General features: G+C 41.9%; 1 protein-coding gene and 1 pseudogene across 2 annotated transcripts in view; both read right to left on the reverse strand.

Moving 5' to 3' along the window:
* The window catches only part of PRKAR2B (protein kinase cAMP-dependent type II regulatory subunit beta), an 87322-nt gene extending 74851 nt beyond the window's left edge, over positions 1–12471 (reverse strand). The window contains exon 1 of the mRNA XM_080915299.1: positions 11977–12471. Within this exon, the coding sequence (XP_080771425.1) occupies positions 11977–12277 (301 nt within the window). The 5' untranslated portion in view covers positions 12278–12471. The remainder of the gene's footprint in view (positions 1–11976) is intronic.
* The window catches only part of LOC308419540 (actin, cytoplasmic 2-like), a 1056985-nt pseudogene that overhangs the window by 872573 nt on the left and 164847 nt on the right, over positions 1–19565 (reverse strand). The window lies entirely within an intron of this gene.

The following is a 19565-nucleotide window of genomic DNA, read 5'->3' on the forward strand; positions in this document are numbered from 1 at the left end:
ATCCAACATCAGCAACATCAGCTTGAATGTTAAGAAGCAGGATGCAGTCAATGGGTAAGCACAGCTCATAGAACACGCAGGAGAACACAACCTGTGTGTGCTTCTGCAGAGCCCTCACAGCCAAGTGCTGTCAACGTGTGGTCAGTGGTGGCCTTAACCTCGACCACCTGCCCACCCTCAGGCAGAAACCCTGGGGCAACAGTCCTCAAAACATTCTGATCTCCAAATTTCTTTAGGCTCTTAAAAATTCTGCTTATCTAGATTATATCTGTCAATATTTATTGCAGTGGATGTTAAACATGGTAAATGTTATATAATTAAAGTTAATGATTAAAAAAATGAATGTTAAAAATAATATACTTTAATTTAAAATTTATTATTTTCCAAAAGAAAAAAATGTTAAAAAAATTTTTTGTAAGCTTAGTCTCTGAGCTACCTCTCCAGCCCTAAAGCAAATTTTAGTAAATATTAAAATGGTTTTACTTTACATTTTTTTCCAAATTTGGTATAATAGGATAGATTTCATATTTAATTTACTGCAATATCAGATATTAATATCTCCAGGAGAACGTCACTGTGTATTTTTAAAAGTGTAAAAGAAAAATAAGAGCATACTTTTTATTATGATAATTTTCATCCTATGATTCCCTGAAAGGGTTTGGGAGTGGGAGAAGTTTCCTGACCACACTGGAAACTATCTTTAAAAGCTGGTACATTTGCTTATTAATAAGTATATCCACATGCATGTGTGCATGCATACACACACACACACACACACACACACACACACATACACACACACACAAATACCCACTATAGTACTCTACTGAAAAACTGCCAACACTTACCAGAGAATTTATAGTGTTTATTTACATGAGACCACAATACACAGTTTAAACAGATGTCAGCTACACGTATCAATGTAACTTCTCAAACACTATTCTAAAAGCACACTGAAGTATGATCTTTTATGTAAAAGGAACTTTCCTAAGTGCAGGATTGATATAACATGGAATACATTATAACATCTCTATTTCTAACTAAGATATGTGCCCAGGTAGTCCTAATGCAGAATACTCAGTGTTAAGTATATCCCTTTAACACAAAACAACAGAAAGCCTAACGGTGCCAAAATGTCAGAGTTGTTAGAGTAAGGGGATGAAGTTTTAGTGCACTGGAGGCATTTCATAATTCAAAAAGAAAAAAAAAACCTTAATTTTCTCTTCTACCTCTTTTTTTGCAAGTAAAAAATCTCCCACTGTGTTCTGACATGAGCTTCACCAGGCTAGTTCACATAGTCTCGTCAGAATATACTTTTTACAGGAGAGATTTACTCGAACATCTTGTGAATTAGTTTTAGAGAATTATGAAGTGGTTACTGTAAAATAAGGAAAAACTGAAAGCCCTAGTATTTTCTAGTGTAACCTGTTGTGAGAAATCAAAGATCTGGGGCTGGGGAGATGACTCAACCATAAGGCTAGGCTCACCACAAAAGTATAAAATTCAAACATCTGTGAACAACTGGGTCTGTAAGCTAAGACCCAGAAGGACCCTCCGTCTCCTAAACCATATTAAGATATCTGCGATTTATAGCTGTGTAAATATAGAATTATGGGTTCTAGTAATAAACCACAAAGTAATGCTGACTTGGAGATGTAAATCTGTCCCTCAATGAGCTCACTTTTATAAATACCACAATAGAAGTGGCAGTAAGCTGTCAATGTAGCACAAAGATTTCCCCAGTTAATGTTGATTTATATTAATTTATATGCATTTCTGTCTCTACAAAAAGCACCTGTCTCGTTTAAACAGAGTAGCATTTTACCTCCTCCTGTCTCCTCTGTCCTAAGTTGTTTCAAAATAACTTATTAGAGCTTAGGTTAAAATATAAGCTTAGGACTTATGAACACAAATTTACTTATTCTAGTAAGTTAGCCTATTTCTTAAAGGAGAGAGATAAAAATAATGCTTTAGCTCCTGGCTTTCTAACCAACCTTTTGTTTTGTGGGGTTAAGGTGGAAAAAACATTACCTCAATCGTCACCCTGAATGTGAAATCTTTACAGGCAAGTCATGACTGGTGTCTGTGTTCTCTGGTGCTGTAGAGCAATCAAGGGTCAGGTTCAGATAAAACAGCTTTGTTTTTAATATAATGAAATCTAAACCTATCAGACTGAATATAGAATAAAGCTTTTGTATTTCATGAAATTCTCTTTAAGTGCTTTGACGTAAGTAACTATTCACAGACTAGCGAGCATTAAGCATATACTTACATGTATCAGCAGGTTTCTACCCTATTGTATGTACATATATTTTATACAGTTATTTAATATTCAGCTTTAACTGAGTTGTAACTAAAAATAAATTAATGATTGTCTTAGGGTGTCTCTTCCTGCACAAGACATCATGACCAAGAAGCAAGTTGGGAAGGAAAGGGTTTATTCAGCTCACACTTCCACATTGCTGTTTATCACCAAAGGAAGGCAGGACTGGAACTCAAGCAGGTCAGGAAGCAGGAGCTGATGCAGAGGCCATGGAGGGATGTTACTTACTGGCTTGCTCCGCTGGCTTTCTCAGCCTGCTTTCTTATAGAACCCAAGACTACCAGCCCAGGATGGCACCACCCACAATGGCCCCTCCCATTCTTGATCACTAATTGAGAAAATACCTTATAGCTGAATTTCAAGGAGGCATTTCCTCAAAGGAGGCTGCTTTCTCTGTGATTACTCCAGCTTGTGTCAAGTTGACACAAAACCAGCCAGTACATCACCTTCAACTGGCAAAGTGCAATAACACAGAGAAAAACTCTCGGAAATAGTGTTTCACTGCCCTTCCTGCCATCGGCAATCTGCAAAGCTCCCTGCGATTAAGGACATGAGCGACACTATCAGTATCAACAAGGAAACCTGAAATAACTTCTAATTTTTCTAAAAAACATGGAGAGGGGAATAGGCTCAGGACTTAGAGAAGGAAGCAGAATCAGGACATGGGGAGGGAAGCAGGATCAGGACATGGAGAGGGGAGCAGACTCAGGAAATAAAAGAGGGAAACAGCTCAGGACATGGAAAGGGAAGTAGGCTGAGAACTTGGAATGAAGAGGGAAGCAGGTTGAGGACATGGAGAGGGAAGCAGGCTCAGGACATGGAGAGGGAAGCAGGCTCAGGATATGGAGAGGGAAGCAGGTTCAGGATATGGAGAGGGAAGCAGGCTCAGGACATGGAGAGGGAAGCAGGCTCAGGACATGGAGAGGGAAGCAGGATCAGGATATGGAGAGGGAAGCAGGCTCAGGACATGGATTGGGGAGCAAGCCCAGGACTTGGAGAATGAAGCAGGCTCAGGGCAGGGTGTCATTTCTGAAATCTTCTAAGAAACTGCATTTATGTTAAAGTTTCATCTTCCTTCCATTATGGACTGACATTCTTACAATTATATGACCCTTAAGCACTTGTAACATTTATTCTCTCTTTTTACCTGCAAAAGTAGTACTCTACACGTTAGGTCAGAGTTGAAGGTATACATAGAAAGACAGATTTACAAGAGAGGCTTTTTAGGTAAAGCGAATTGTCTTTAGTATAAGACAACATTTCCCACTATATTCCACCAAACTTCTGTGCCAGTGCACACATGACTAGTACCATGGCTTGCTGTGGGTCCTTTGTTGTCTAGATGCTTCACAATCTGGACACCAGAGTGATCACAGCTGCCCTCTGCTAACAGAGTCCCCAGCTGCAGCATTTACAGCTGTGGTCCTCAAAGTGAGTTTCTGCACTATGAAGCAGTATAGAAAGCCATCCTTTGAGGCAAAGGGAAAACTGAGAGCATGTCTACAAAGACTCCCTCTTTTCCGAATCACATACTGTGGGACACTCTCTCACACACACACCTAATATATTGGTACACTTATAAAATCTATAAATACATATTGGGAATATACACCAAAATACATTTTGCTAGTTAAGGTATATAATACAGTTTTTCAAAATAGAGTATTTTCATACATTTCTAAATATCCTATTTTCAAAATATTTTACTAAGCTTCTACAGTATATGAAGGACTAATCTGGGAGGAACAGATGGAATAATTATATTGTAAAGGGGGAGAAACTGGTACAAGGCTGGACTGTGTTTCCCAGAGCAAGAGCAGGTAGCTCACTTCCTGATGTGTTCTCTCAAGCATGTCACGGCAGCAAACGCTACAAATGGACCACAGGCACCGCCAGGCTGGAGCTGGCCTAGGACTGCAGTCCTCAGCCTCAAATCCTGACTCCACCTCTTTGAGGAAGATGAAACATGTCTCTAACAGCCATTGCTTAGCAAGGGGATGTAAGGGACCCCAGATATTAAGAATACTTATTAGGAAGTTAAAAGGCACCATTTAACATTAGCCTCTACAATGAAATAACTGGGTCACATTTACATTAACCCGACCTTTTGCAAAGAATGCTTTCAGGATCTACTAGTGTTTAACCAAATGGAAGCTTTTTTGCCTGAAAGAAAAATCCCCCAATATTGCTCCCATGAACTGTTCCGTGCTGGAACAGCTGACATAAACTAAACAATGTCAGCCCAACCCAAACAGACACAGGAATAACTGTACACAGCATATCTTCTTGGCTTCACTTTCATGTGGAATGTGTGTTTCTATTTTGATCTTTTGTCTTTTTTTTTTTTTTCTAATTAAGAAACATTTTTTAAACGGCAGCAACTGGAGTGACTTTTAAAAGTTTCCAAACATATTAAACCACACATGGTAGAACCTACTGCTGGAACATTCATAAATGTCTCACCAACTGTGTTTATAGCTGATTTTTTTTAAATCGGTTTGTTTTCATTTAAACCTTGACCTGAATTTTTTTTTTAGTTTCAGTTATTTCCACAAATTATGTAATGAAAGCATCTAAGTCATTCTAAATTTCTAACACACAAAATTTGCTCTCAAAAGAAAACATAATAATGATCATACCGTAGTGAGGTTTTACTGTGGGGCTCTGTCATGACAATTAGACAATACAGACAGGACTGCAAAAGGCTAGACCCCGAGCAAACCCAACCACCTCACCACACTGACTTTTCCCCACTGCCTCTTAAGCAGCCAGTGCTCTATTATAAACTTTCACTGCCGTGACACGCAGAGCAAACAAACCCTAGAAATCCTAAAGCAACTGCTTTCCTTTAGTCCAGGCTTTTAAACGGGAAGACCAAAATGAATTCCTACTCTAGGGGTTAATACAAACAGCACACAAACTGACACTCCTATGAATAAGGCTAAACTCATACGTCTGGGCCAAAGGGAAAGCAGATAGACTTCGGCCTTTCACCTGTTTCATCTGGACAAACAGATCACACGAGTGCTCTATGAACAGACTCTCACAAAGGAACTAATTCACAGATCCAAAGCAAACATAACAGAATGATCATGTCTCTCTTAAAAAGGAAGAAAGGAGGAAGGGAAGGAGGGAGGGAGGGAGGGAGGAAAAGGAGTTGGTTGTCCCTCTGTTTTCCACATCCAGCCATTCTTTCCCATAACAGGTTGTTCCTTCTGGAGCTCTAGACACCTGACAGAGACTCTGCAGCCAATTACTTCAATCTCTGTGCTCAGTCCCTCCCCTCCTCACTCTGACATGAACCATCAATCCCCAGCCTCCACTGGGGGCCTTCTCTAATGCTACTACTGCTGATAAATGACCTGTTTAAGGGATCATGAATAAACTCCTAATAGACAGATTCAATGTTCTCCTGATGGTATTTGAAAGGCTGAAAAGGAAACACTTTTTTTTTTAAATAGCTATAAACAAAATCTTGACAGCTGGAAATTTACTGGAATCCTTTGAGTGGGATCTGTAACAGTAAATAACCATACAACATTTACTCCTCTCTCCGGCACCTGAACAAAGCATATGTGGCCTCAACCGAAAGCTTTTAACTGTCTTACAGAAAGCCAGCTTGACTTTAACACACACGGATCAGGAAGCACCTCAAGCCTCCACTGTCCATCAAGGCCCTGCCTCAGTTTCCCACACACACCCTACTTGTTTCTCCCTCTCTCGGCCCCCTGAGCTGTTTCTCACGACTCGCTTCTGCCAAAGAGCAGTTGTAGGTGGATAGCAGAAAAGGGGACTACTTGAAGGCCACTGATGTCCCAATTCCAACCCCTAAAAGCCATCTACTTAATACTTGTAACTGAAACGGATCCTGTTTGTTAACTGCTTCACCCTGAATATGGCAAATCTTTTGTAATACTACCACTGGATTTCACTCAGAACTAAAACAGTGCCTTCAACATTTTAGCAACTGGCATGAATGATGTAATCCACTTTAGGATTTAAAGCTACCACGTAAGTAAATCTCTAACAGCTGAAGGCCACACAGTCTCATTACTCCAGAAAGCCTCTTAGCCACACACTGTAAACTGAAGGCTACAACATTTGCGATTGTGCAATGTAAATTAACCCCGGAGGGGGCTGAGCACCCCAGCCTTCCAAAAAGTAAAAAGACCAGACTGGCTTCGAAATAAAGCAATGATAACACTATTCTATAACAAGAGTATGTGACTCCACAGGACTTTCATCTAAGTCATTTAACATGTAATCGGTGATTGCCACATACACTGCCCTAAGGACCTCACAAATCCTAACTCACTATCCTGGTAACAACCTTGTGGAGTTGGGACCCTCAGGGCTATAGCACATCAACTTGCTTACTTGCATGGCACGTCTCTAGAAATGCCCAAATTTAAAGTTACTACCAAAATATAACCTTTATGAATGTTTTCAAACCAACGAAATATATTTGAAAAACTCAAAACCCGTTAAGAGGCTCTTTTAGGAGGCTGGAGAAATGATTAAGTAAGTGACTAAGTAAATGATAAGTACTCAGTGATTAAGTACTTGCTACTTTTACAGAAGACCTGGGCTTGGTTGCTAGTACTCACATGGTGGCTAGCAACAATTCATAACTCCAGTTCCAATCCTATGCCTCTGACCTTGATGGCACCAAACATGCATGTGGTACACGAATATGTAGGCAAAACATTCACATACCTAAAATAAAAATTAATCTGGTATAATTTTAAAAGGCTCTTATAATTTTTCTTTCAGTTGTACAAAACAACTGGAAAACCAAAAATAAATGCATTTTGTCATGTGTCGTTGGTAACACATCAGGAGGCAAAAGCCAATGACTGGCTGCTTTGTCTCCTATCTCTGCTGGCCATATGGCACCAGAGGTTCTTAGTGAGGGGTATAGTAAAGTAGGCCTGGCATCCTTGTCTCTAATCCCAGCACTTGGGAGGCAGAAACAAGCTGAGCTCAGGCCAGACTGACCAATACCTCGAGTTCCAGGCTAGCCTGGGCCAGCCCTGTAGTCAGCCCACATAGGGATTCCCTAAAATGACTGTGAACTCAACAGGTAAAATGAGCCAATTGAGAGTGGTTCTGCATGTTCTTATGAAGCCAGCAGACACCCTTTCCTTTTCACCATCTGGCTAGTAGGAAATCAGAGGAGCCATTTCAGACAGGCTTCCATTTTTAAGGGTGTTACAGTGGGAGCTTCTTAGTCCTCACATGTATCAGAAGTAAAGAACATTTGCTCAAAACTACAAGAATTTATTCAGGAACATTGCCACTCCTTTTCCTCTCTTCTATGATAATCTTACTCCCTGAATCCATACCCTGAGCACCAGGTCTAACTTCCCAATTTTACATATCCTGAAAGCATAAAAGCCACCCCCCCTCCACTGCTAAACCTGTTGGTATTGTTCAAGGGTGATACCTTTGGTTGCATATCCACCTGGGGACCTGATCAGGCTCAATGGATAGTTCTAACGAAGCCCCCACAGATGGCCCTGCTTAAGTGAGATGGTTTATAAAACCAAACTACAAGTGACAAATGTGGGGAAAAGATTAATGGATATGAGGGAGGGGGATAAAAAGACATGGGCTGAGTAATTAGAATGCATAAACAAACCTACAAAATTAATTTTAAAATATCTAACTGTATCTTGTGTGTTCTCCATACCCCCTTAAGCTGTAAAAAAATCAAGGTGAGATAAGGTTTTCCAACAAAGACTTCACATGTTTAAGAGGGTCAAGTGACAGTTGCTACCTGGGAAGCAAGTGCTGCATAGTATATTCCCATCCCCCCCTCACAGACATACACACACACACACACACACAGAGAGAGAGAGAGAGAGAGAGAGAGAGACAGACAGACAGACAGACAGACAGAGACATGCAAGCATGCATACATCCCTGACTTGCTGTATAAGACTCTACATTTTTTGCCTTGTGTACCTAATTTTAATTTTAGTTCTCTCCCCTGCAACCAAGAAGACTAGTTCTGTATACTGCTTAAGTTTCATCCCACACTGTCTGCTCTGCAAGCGACCCTCTGTAATTTGTTCCTTACCACCTGTCAATCCATCAGGGTAACCTGAACTACTTTTACTTTGTTTTTAATCACTTGAGAAATTCTGAGCAACACAAGATCCCACCATGATGATTATCTAATTACCACTCATTTTACTCCAAGTTAATACTGATTCAATGATCTGGCCTACTGTAAATCCATTAGTAAGCTCCAGCTTTTGGAATACTATCCTTGTATAGAAAGAATATGCCTCAGCATTAACAGGGCAGGCAAAGTGAATGCCAAACTGTCTCCATTCTGGGAGTTTCCCTAAAGAGAGTCACCATAAGCTACTAGCATTCTACCGCCTAAAGTTGCCTGAAAACCAGCATCAAGACAGACAGACAGACAGACAGATAGACAGACAGACAGACAGACACACACACACACACACACACACTACACAAACATATTCGATTAAAAGTAAGATGAGACAGGAACTCTATCAACAAATGAAAGAATCCACTATCCACTATCAACAAATGAAAGAACCCATGGGAAAGGAAAGTAGGAAGTAAAAGGCCACCTTTACCTGTTTGGCACTATCTTTGGCCACACCACTGCAACAATGGATCAGACGACCACTTTCCCAATAACTGCAGGTATCTGGCTTTCTAATTAAACTACCACATTATAGGCGGTCAAGACTGGTCTTTATAGGAATCTAACAAGTACCAGTTTCATGGTCAAAAACTTGCCTTTTAACCTCAAACTATTATAATATGATCACTTACACAGAACTGACTCATGGGAGAAGACAAGAGCCAACCATGCAAAGCCATACCAATACTGGAAAAAACCTGGGACACCCAACCTGTGAGTCAACCCACAGCACACATTTCATTTAAGAACTTCCTGATGATCTGTACCTCAAGGTCACTTGGACAGATTAAAAAAAAAAAAAAAAAAAAACAACCTGTTTTGCTACTTTGGGTTCTGCATATAACTTTAAACAAGTTAATTTTCTAAAACCTTAAAGAAAACACATTAAGAATCAAGGAGAGTTTGACATAAGGGGGCTAGCACAGGTTAAGGTGGCCCCAGTTTCTTCTGGAGATAGACCTAAAAGACAGGAGAAGAGGGATGAAGTCAGGCCCGCCTGTGCTAGCTCTGGATCCACAGCACACTGGCTATGAAGCATGGGATAAATGAGTCTCGTTAGAGCTCCCATGCAGCTGAGATGAGGAACTAAGGTTTTCATGCAAGACCATAGCTGTAACAAATGGCAGACTCTTCTCTAACCATTAATAAGATGAGACATATTACCACCACCATGATCCATCCATTGACTAATGACTCTCAAAGTATCAGGGCACTGTGGATACCAGAAAATTCAGAGATGTTTGTTGACCAAGGGGTCAGGGTACAGGCAGACAGAACCTTAATAGGTTTGTGGGTTTTGGTTCAATTCCACAAACTTTCCATAAATGATGGTTTTATCTTGATTTGTGTGTGTGTATGTATGTATGTATATACATGCACACTTATATACAGATATATTTTTATCCCTATGATCAGGATTAGATAAATCATGGCCTTGTACAAATTCAAGCTCCAGAGAGTATACTTGTTTAAAGAGCTGTTTTAAAATAAAAAAGATCCAGATGATAAGATACCCACAAGGACTGGAAGGCCATTCACAAAAACAGTCTGACAAACATTTTGTAGCCTGCAGTTCTTTTTTTAAAACTGATTCTCAACACAGTTTACTTCTAACACAACGAAAGTGTTGGTTAGAAAAGGTTATACCAATGCCAAAGCTTCCACTACACCCATGCACATATACATCTGCTGGATACAGACTGAATTGTGTTATAGTCAAAAAGTTTAACCGGGATGTAGAGATGGTTAAAAGGCAACTGGTTAAGCATTTATTACAACTGACCTTGAGTAATTTTTATAGAAAAGATGACTTGGGGAATATAAAGCTTCATAAAAATATTCCCACCACTTACAAAAGCTCTTTTTTCTTCCAATGTACAATATACATGATCTTGCAGGGAGAAATTAAACCAAAGCAATGGGCCTCAAGAGAATTAGCTGTAGCTGGGTCTGACCGTATTAACACTATAATCCAAAGAGCACAGAGGCTCTTTACCAAGCCCCCCTCTCCTTGCTGCCTCCCATCTAGGACACTAGTCCCCTTTCCTTTTGTGCACTGCTGGCCTGCATGTGCACCCCACATGTCACAGATACAAAGCATGTGCACCAATGTATGTGATGCAAGTATTAGATGTCACTGTCCCTTCTATCCTATCTGCATAAGATGTTGTCTAGATCTCCTTCCTAGCAGAACAAGCATTTGATTTGGTGCGGGGACAATTAGAACTGTGGTTACCCTATTCTCAAAGCACCCAAATGTCCCACATTAAACATTTAAATAGCAATCGTTCCCATTCAAAGAGCACTAATGTCCAGGGTTTGTGTGTTTTAAACAAGCTAAGAATGCATTAATTTTATAACCCATTCAAACACGTAATTAATTCCACAAAGAAATGAAAATCTCCCTAGGAAGGGGACATAAGGGAATGAAGTGTATGAAATGCATTGTGGACACACAAATCACCAGCAGTAACAACAAATAAAAGCTTATGCCACAAAGGAAACCACTTGTACATTTGCACACCGTGGCATTTCAGCCTGGGTTCCTGCAAAACATGGGACTTGGTCATATTGTGTAAACACTGTGTGTGTGTGTGTGTGTGTGTGTGTGAGAGAGATATCAGGGAGAGAGCGGTAAGCATAGGGGTGGGTCTCGCCAAAGCAGCTATTTCTCCCATTCATTCTTTCTAGCTTCAGTGTCTGGTGTGGTCCTTAGTTGCTTTTCATTAAGACAACGGACAAAGCTCTTAGAACTTCCCATGATGTTTTTTTTCTCCTTCCACACACTTAAAAAAAAAAAAAAAAGAACAAAATCGCTCAATACATGTTTTGTATTTTTTTAAGTAAAGAAAATCATTGGCCTATTTCCTCATACCCAAGACCCCCTAGGTATCCGGCTAAATATGATCCTTTGTTGTATGTCCAAAAATATCTCCACCACATGGTATTGGAAAAAACTGGAAAATAAATTATTCGTATTCCAAGTATGTCACGGCTATTATCATTAATTTGTTTTTACCTCCGCGAGTCCGATTTCACACTCTTCTGAGTCCTACATGCTTCGCCTTTTCTCCCCGAACACTCCATTAATAAATCTAAGGGCTGAAAAGAGGACGCCAAGCGCCCTTCATGCACAATGGTATACTCTCGGAGAGCCTGAAACATCTCCAACCACAGGAAAGTTACCCTTCCAGCAAGACGCCCACCCCAAATCGCCCCGGGAACAGAGGTGACAGAGGGGCTGCGGGAGCACAACCTCTCATTTCTCCACCTCCAGAGAAAGGGAGCTGAGTAGGAAGGTGGGCGAGTGGGAGCGACCGAAATGGGTGCTGAGGGGGTGGGCGGAATGGGAAGGTGGGGAGCCCGGGGAAGGTGGGGAGCTCAGCTCAGGGTTCAAGAGCAAGGCGGGGTTCGAGAGTGAGGCGGACGCGGCGGCCAGGGCTCAGGGCGCGAGGGGGCCGGTCCTCACCGTTGAACGCCCCAGCTTCCGCGGCCTCCTCCTCCTCGCCGTTCTCGGAATCGGAGCGCATGGGCTCCTCCGCGAAGTTGACACCCTTACTGGGGGTGCCGCCCCCGGCGGCTGCGCCCGCGTCCCCCCAGGTCCTGCCCTCATGGCCGAAGCGCGGGGCGCCCTTGCGCTCGTTCTCCTGCTGCAGCCGCGTGAAGTGCTGCAGCGCGAACTCCAGCAGGTCGGCGGGCTGGTGCCTCAGCACCTCCACCGTGAAGCCCTGCAGCAGCTCCGTGAGCCCCGCGGGGATCTCGATGCTCATCCTGCCTGGGCACGCCGGGGCGCCTGGACGCCGCCCTCGCCTCCTACCCGCGGTCCGGTCTTGGGCTGCTCGGCCCCCGAGCGAGCGCCCCGGGCGCTACCGGCTGCGAGCGCGGCGCACTGGGCCCCCGGCGAGGCTGCTCCGTGCGGCGGCAGCGGCAGAGCGAGCACAGCCCGGGGAGGGTTGGCAGCATCTCCGGCTCCTCCCGCTCCCGCTCCCGCCGCCGCTGCACCGCCCCCCCCCCGCCCGGCGCCCCGCCCCCGCCCGCGCGCCCACGTGATCCTCGGAAACCATGGCAACCCGGCGGGCGGGAGCGCTGCCGCCTCTCAAGTGGCCTACGGGTGGAGGCAGCGGGAGCCTGGGGCGTGGGGCCGAGGCCGCGCGCTCCACCTGAGCTCCCCGGGCAAATCCCGTGCGTCTTTCTGCCCAGCCCACTCAGAGCTGGGGCGGTGCATTTCGGTCTGGAAACTTCAGCCTCCGCAGTGGGTGCTTTTTCTTTTCCTTGAAGCCAACCGCAAGAGGAACGTGCATTGTGTCTTTTGTTAGTCACACAGCCTGACTGGTTCTCTTTTGGATAAAAAGAGACACTGCCACTTGTTTGTTACAACGTTTTCTTTCACTAGGTTTTATTCCTCCTTTTAGCTTCCTGGCTGTGATGGTTTGCCTTACAGATGCTCTGCCGCGCTTTGCTTGGTGCATTTCCTACTGGTTACTGAGACAAAGACCCCGCATTTACTGTGAAACACTTCCCAAAGTTAGTTGATATCCTTCAGGCAGGACACAGGGTAGGCCAGGCAAATAGACAGCAGAGTGTGTTGCCTGATTAGCCTCTTGCTGCTTATTTTTATAACCTTTCCGGACACTTTGAGTCATTTCAATTAAATCTCCAAAATTCTAATATAGCAATGTAAAGAAAAAGAGAACTACACATTTGTGTTTTTTTGGTTTTTGTTTTTGTTTTTTTTTTTTTTTTAAAGAAAGCTATTCTGAGAATTTTGAAGCAGGGGGGATTATGTATGTATGTATGTATGTATGTATGTATATGTGTATATATATATATATATCTTTTGTCCAATGAAATGCTGTTTAAACACACATACTTCACTTTCTACGACTCTCGTTAGCTGTTGTCTCCTGAGTTTTATTTTATTCTCTTAGTTATTCTCATTTACCTTTCTGCCCACACAAAAGAGAAAAATATGTGACTCACGAAACCCAGAAGCTAGAAATAAAAATATCATTTTGTTTTATTTTTAAATGTACCTCACCCATTTGTTTACAATGTTTATCTTGTATTTTTTCCATAAGGGAATGCGTTTCTCAAGTTCAGTTTCTTAACCTCATAATAACGACACTGTTTTGTTTTTTTTTTTTTAAATAACATACTTCTAAATTGTAATTGTGGAATGTGTAAGAAATAAATTCAGAAGATGTGGTGATTTATACATGAGGCCATATGGAACACAATATTAGTCAAGCTCCCTACCACAATGTTTTACAGATCCAATAATCTAAGATGTATTTCTATCATGTTTCTTCATTTATAATGATGTCTACATTAATTATGATTACCATTGCTCAGATGAAGCATAAAAAGCAAATTATATTAGTTAAGATAAGATGGGAATTTTATTTCTCAGTGTAAAGCAAGCTATCGAAGGCCTTTGTGGTACTCAGTGGCAATTAAGAATCCACCTTCATTCAAGCTTATCGATGTGCAATCCTGCCTGGCTTTATGTCTGCTCCACCTCCAGTCATCCCTCCCACCGCAGACACTCCTCATCTTTTCTTTTGGCTAGAACTTTTTACCACACAAATTTTATTTTCTGAAAGTGAGTGAGTATCAGTACCTTCCAGCCCCTAAGCCCTTCCACAGAACAACTCTGCCATTTCTAAGCCCGGAGTGGAACATGATTGGGATTGTGACTGCCTGGACCAGGGGTGCAGTTAGAAGTCCCTGCTGATAGGTGCCTGGCCAAAGTTCTGATCCACAGAGTTGGTGAGCACTTACAAAAAAGGAGGAGGTGTGTGTTAGCCTTGAAATTTTGGGGTAGTTTGTTGCGCAGTAATAGCAATAAAATGCTATGATGGGGAAAACATTATTTTGAGTAGTTATATGCAAGCAAATGCTTAGAGGTGGGGGAAAACTAAGTCTGGGGACAGTATTGAGTCTCTGCCATGATGTTCAACACCTTTCCCAAAGACAAAGGAAAGAAGGAATTCTTCTTCCATACATTAGCGAAAGCTGTATTTTCAAGCTGTATTATTCTCCAATATGGGTTTTTAACTTCATAGATTTCTTATGGGAGACATGCTAGCCGGTTCGCTTTCGTTAGTCACAGCGCCAGGAGCCCTCATGGCTCAGAGCTGGAGAAGTGACTCGGGCATGAAATTAGTAATTGGATTAAATGACCTGTTGTTGGTCTCTCGTTCTGGGAGGTTTCCAAGAGTATAATGCTAAGAGCAGATATGTTGGGTTTAAACCATCTTTGCAATCAGCACTCTGATCATTTTTGTTTGCCTCACGTCTTAAGCCAATAACCATGACCTGAAAAAGAAAGGCTTCATTCTCATGTTCCTGTTATGCTCTGCTAGAACTGTTCTCAGAACAAATTTTCACTTCTCAAATCCTGTTCAGGCTTTTAATCACCACCACATAATCTCTGAGACAATGTTTTATGATTTCCTCCATTTTAAAGATGCTTGCTTTTGAACGTTTGAGTGCAATGATGGTGTCTTATAGGGACTACTCATCATGAATTCTTTAAAGGAACATCATTGCTATTGATTCTTTGGTTGTTGATTTACAAAGCCATTTGCGCTTGTTTCTCAGAGGATCAGACTAGAAGCAGTTGCAAAAGAATTTAAATGCTCAGCAGTGAAATGCAATAAAAATGCTACCAAATTTATTTCCTCATGGAAAAATTGCACAGAGATATCAAGCCGCCTTAATAAAACTGCTAAAAGAAGTCAGTATCAAGGACAAGCCAATGGTTTGGGCAAGCTTCACAATGCAGAATAACAACTATGGCCAATCAATCACTCAGCATTTTTTATCAATGGTTAAGGTGTGTCTTGATCAAATAATTCGGGTACGAGAAACAAGTATGCACTCATAGGAAAAGAAAAATGGAAAAGAAAGAAAAATATGCATATGGAAACCATGTTTGTCCAAGGCTTTGGTTTTTACACCTTCTGCACTTCATCTGTGACTATGGCTTTGTTATATCTATTAAGGTTGTCAAGAAATCACATCCAACTAGATGGTTTTGACCATCCTGTAGATCACCTGACCTTGACTGTGGTGGTCCAATAAGTGCAGCCACTGGGATGTAGGGTGAAGATGTAACAATATATATACTTGACAAAGCCTGCTTTATCTACTGAAAACTGTCTTGACCATTTGGATTATAAGAGGTATAGACAACTCACAACATGTCTGCCAGATGATAGTGACCTCACAGTCTGAAAATCCTAGAGTTTGGACCAATCAACATAAAATATTGAATCTCTAGATACAGGTTTGCAGGGTTATGTCTAGAAGACTAGAGGTTCTCAAGTCCTAGAAGAATCCAATTTCCTAGAGGGTTGATTAAAATGCCGGTGGTACAGAACACACCCCTCTTCCAGATTTAATAGAAATTCGATGGAGCCTAAGAATTTATGTGTTGAGATAGTGGTAGTGGTGATGGTGTAATGTTGTCCTTGTACAGGCCTTTCCAAGGCAGAGGCATGCAGATCTCTGAGTTCAAGGCCAGTGTGGTCTACAATTCAGTCTCAAAAAACAAACAAGAAACACAATACAAACAAAAAGTCTCTTATTTTGAGCAGACTAAATGTTAACTCCTGGAAATTTATTCTTCAACTGATCCTGAAAAGTTAAGGTGATTTTGAAAAGCATCCAATAGTCTGTCGTTAAACATCTCATTTCACAAATATAATGTGAGTTTCCTCTTGAAGAATAGATTGGACACAAATTTATCTCTGCTTTTTAAAAACCCCTCCAAAATAATAGTTAAAAGGATAGATGGGGAAATCTCATAAGCAGAAAAATAAGAGAATCCCAATAAAATTAAGATAATTGCTTACTGTCTTGAAAGGAAAAAATAAAAAGTCTGGCACATGTTCAAAGATGTTATACTAAGTTGAATACGTCACTCCTAGGAAAAGAATACTGTTTGAGTCTGCAAATACAAGGCAAGTAAAATCATCAACATTTGTAGAAACAGAAAGAAGGGCGGACTGCCAGGGGCTAGGGACAGCAGAAGGAAGACTTCTTGTTTTAGTGGGTAAAAAGCTTCAGTTTTATAAGAAAAAAAGGTTTTGAAAGTGGTTGTATAACAATGTGAATATATTTAACTGCTGGATTGTAGTCTTAAAATAGATAAAGTAGAAATTCTGTACTATGTTTATTTTGTCAGTGAATTAAAAAAATGTATTTTATCAATTCTTTAACAGTGTCAGACAAGGTACTTTGAATGTTGATCGTATTTATTCTCAATTCCTTCTTTTACTTCTCTTAGCTCTACCCCAACCTGGCGACACCTCTCTTTTCCTCGCAGTTAATTTTTGGTGGAAAATTTAATAAGAAAAAGACAGCAGAAGAGAGGCAAATGAGAATTGTCTACTTGAATTCTGGACATACTTAATCAAACTAGAGAATGCAGAAAGGTGGGCCTGGGGGAAGGGTCAGCAAGAGGAAGCCAACAGGGAGGACCACACTTGTCTCAATGGACAAAACACTGAAGCATCGGTACCTAAGTGGGAGATAGAGGTGACAGGATGGGCTAAAGGTGCTCATGCCACTGTCCTGCCCCCAACCTCTGTGTATCCTAGTGGGTCAGTGACTGCTCCCTCCTCCGACTCATCAGACATTACCCTTCCTGCTGTTGGCACCTCTCCTGTTGCAGCACAACTTCCTTTCCGACTAAACCCTTCTAAAGCTGTCTGGGCTGTCCCCTGCTTCTTGCCTCCTGCTAGTCAAGCCCTGAATAATCCTCTCTCCTGCGTGGGAGTCCTAACTCTGACTTGCTTCTAACCAGTAGAGTGTGACAAAGGGGATGAATTAAAGTCTCAAAGCAGTTGGTTCTCAATTAATCAAAAGGGAGATTATCTTGGGCCTGACTTAATCAGGGGAAAGCAATTAGGAGGGAGCAGGTTCTGTGCTAGCTTGGTGGCAGAGATAGCCTTGCCAAGGGAGCCCACAGAAGCACTTCCTCCCCTTGACTCACAGAGCATCACCTTTTCTCTGGTCTTTTTCTCTCCCTAAAACCCATCTTTCCAGTGTCCTATAAGTGAACATGCCTTAACCTCCTGCCCTCTAAATATTGAAGCACCCTGAGATCTTCGTCCACACTCCCTGTGTGATCTCATAAAAACCCAGCCGCTTTAACTACCATTTCTATATGGATGATTCTTGGTGCGGGAGTGGAGAGGAACCACTGTAGCTGCCGCTTGGCAGGTCTAAGTATCATAAGGTTCAATGCAGGAAATGAAGGGCATATTGCAGGAAGTTCTGATGGGAAAAGAAAAGAACCGATAAGTGATCTAATTAAGCGTTTGGTCATGTTCAGCTCTGAAACAATCTGGGGAGCACAGAAGCCAAAGAATCAAAGGAAACTAGACAATTGAACACAGTGCGAACCCCTCTGGACAGAAGAGAATTATCACAGAAAACATAGCTTAGCCATATGTAATATCTATATAATCATAAGGTGAAATATGAATATGGAAACCACAAAAAAGAATAGTATGACATTCTCTCTCTCTCTCTCTCTCTCTCTCTCTCTCTCTCTCTCTCTCCTCTCCTCTCCTTTCCTCTCCTCTCCTCTCTCTCCCCCCCCTCTCTCTCTCCTCTCCTCTCCTCTCTCTCCCCCCTCCCTCCCTCTTCCCTTTCTCAGCCCATGCTTATCTGTAGACAATGAAAACGCCAAACTTGAGAATTAAGAAGTAACAGCATGCAGTCTTCAAAACCATGTCGCTTAAACAACAAGAGAAATAGCTTATAAAAATAGCTGGTAAAGCTGGTACAACCACACTGGAAATCAGTCTGGCAGTTCCTCAGAAAATTGGACACAGTACTACCTGAGAACCCAGCTATGCCACTCTTTGGGCATATACCTAAAAGATGCTCCAACATATAACAAGGACACATGCTCCACTATGTTTATAGCAGCCTTATTTATAATAGCCAGGAGCTGGAAAAAAAAAAAAAAGCCCAGATGTCCTTTAACAGAGGAATGCACAATGGAGTACTACTGAGCTATTAAAAACAATGACTTCATGAAATTCTTAGGCAAATGGATGGATCTAGAAAATATCCTGAGTGAGGTAACCCAGTCACAAAAAAAAAAAAAAAAAAAAAACAAAAAACAAACAAACAAACAAACAAAAAAAAAAAAAAAAAACCATAGATAAGCCCAAAAGCTCAGAATACCCAAGATACAATTTACAGACCACATGAAGCTCTAGAAGAAAGATGACCAAAGTACAAATGCTTCAGTCCTTCTTAGAAGGGGGAGCAAAAATATTCTCAGGAGGAAATAAAAAGACAAAATTTGGAGCAGAGAATAAGGAAAGGCCATCCAGAGACTGCCCCACCTAGGGATCCAGCCCATTTACAGCCACCAAACCGAGACAATATTGCTGATGCCAAGAAGTACATGCTGACAGGAGCCTGATATAGCTGTCTCCTGAGAGGCTCTGCCAGAGCCTGACAAATACAGAGGAGGATATTCACAGCCAACCATTGGACTGAGAACAGGGTCCCCATTGGAGGAGTTAGAGAAAGGACTGAAGGAGCTGAAGGGGTTTGCAACCCCATAAGAACAATACCAACTAACCATAGCCCCCAGGGACTAAACCACTATCCAAAGAGTACACGTGGATGGACCCATGGCTTCAGCTGCATATGTAGCAGAGGATGGCCTTGTTGGGCATCAATGAGAGGAAAAGCCCTGGGTCCTGCCAAGGCTGGATGCTCCAATGTAGAGGAATGTCAGGGCGGGGAGGTGGGTGGGTGAACACCCTCTTAGAAGGGGGGGATGGTATATGGGGTATGGGGGGCGGGAATCCAGGAAAGGGAATATAACATTTGAAATGTAAATAAAATGTATCCAATAAAAAGGGAAAGGGAAAGAAAATAAAATACAAAAGGATTCACCAGCATATCCCTCTGAATTTGTATAGCATTCTAACTATGAATTTTTTTTCCATTAAAGTGTCTTGAGTTGCTCCAAGCTCCTCATTTCCTGCAGACAGCTTGTTGGATGATAGCTATTCCTCTGCC

The sequence above is a fragment of the Micromys minutus genome (genome assembly GCF_963924665.1).
Source record: "Micromys minutus genome assembly, chromosome: 1".
NCBI lineage: Eukaryota > Metazoa > Chordata > Mammalia > Rodentia > Muridae > Micromys > Micromys minutus.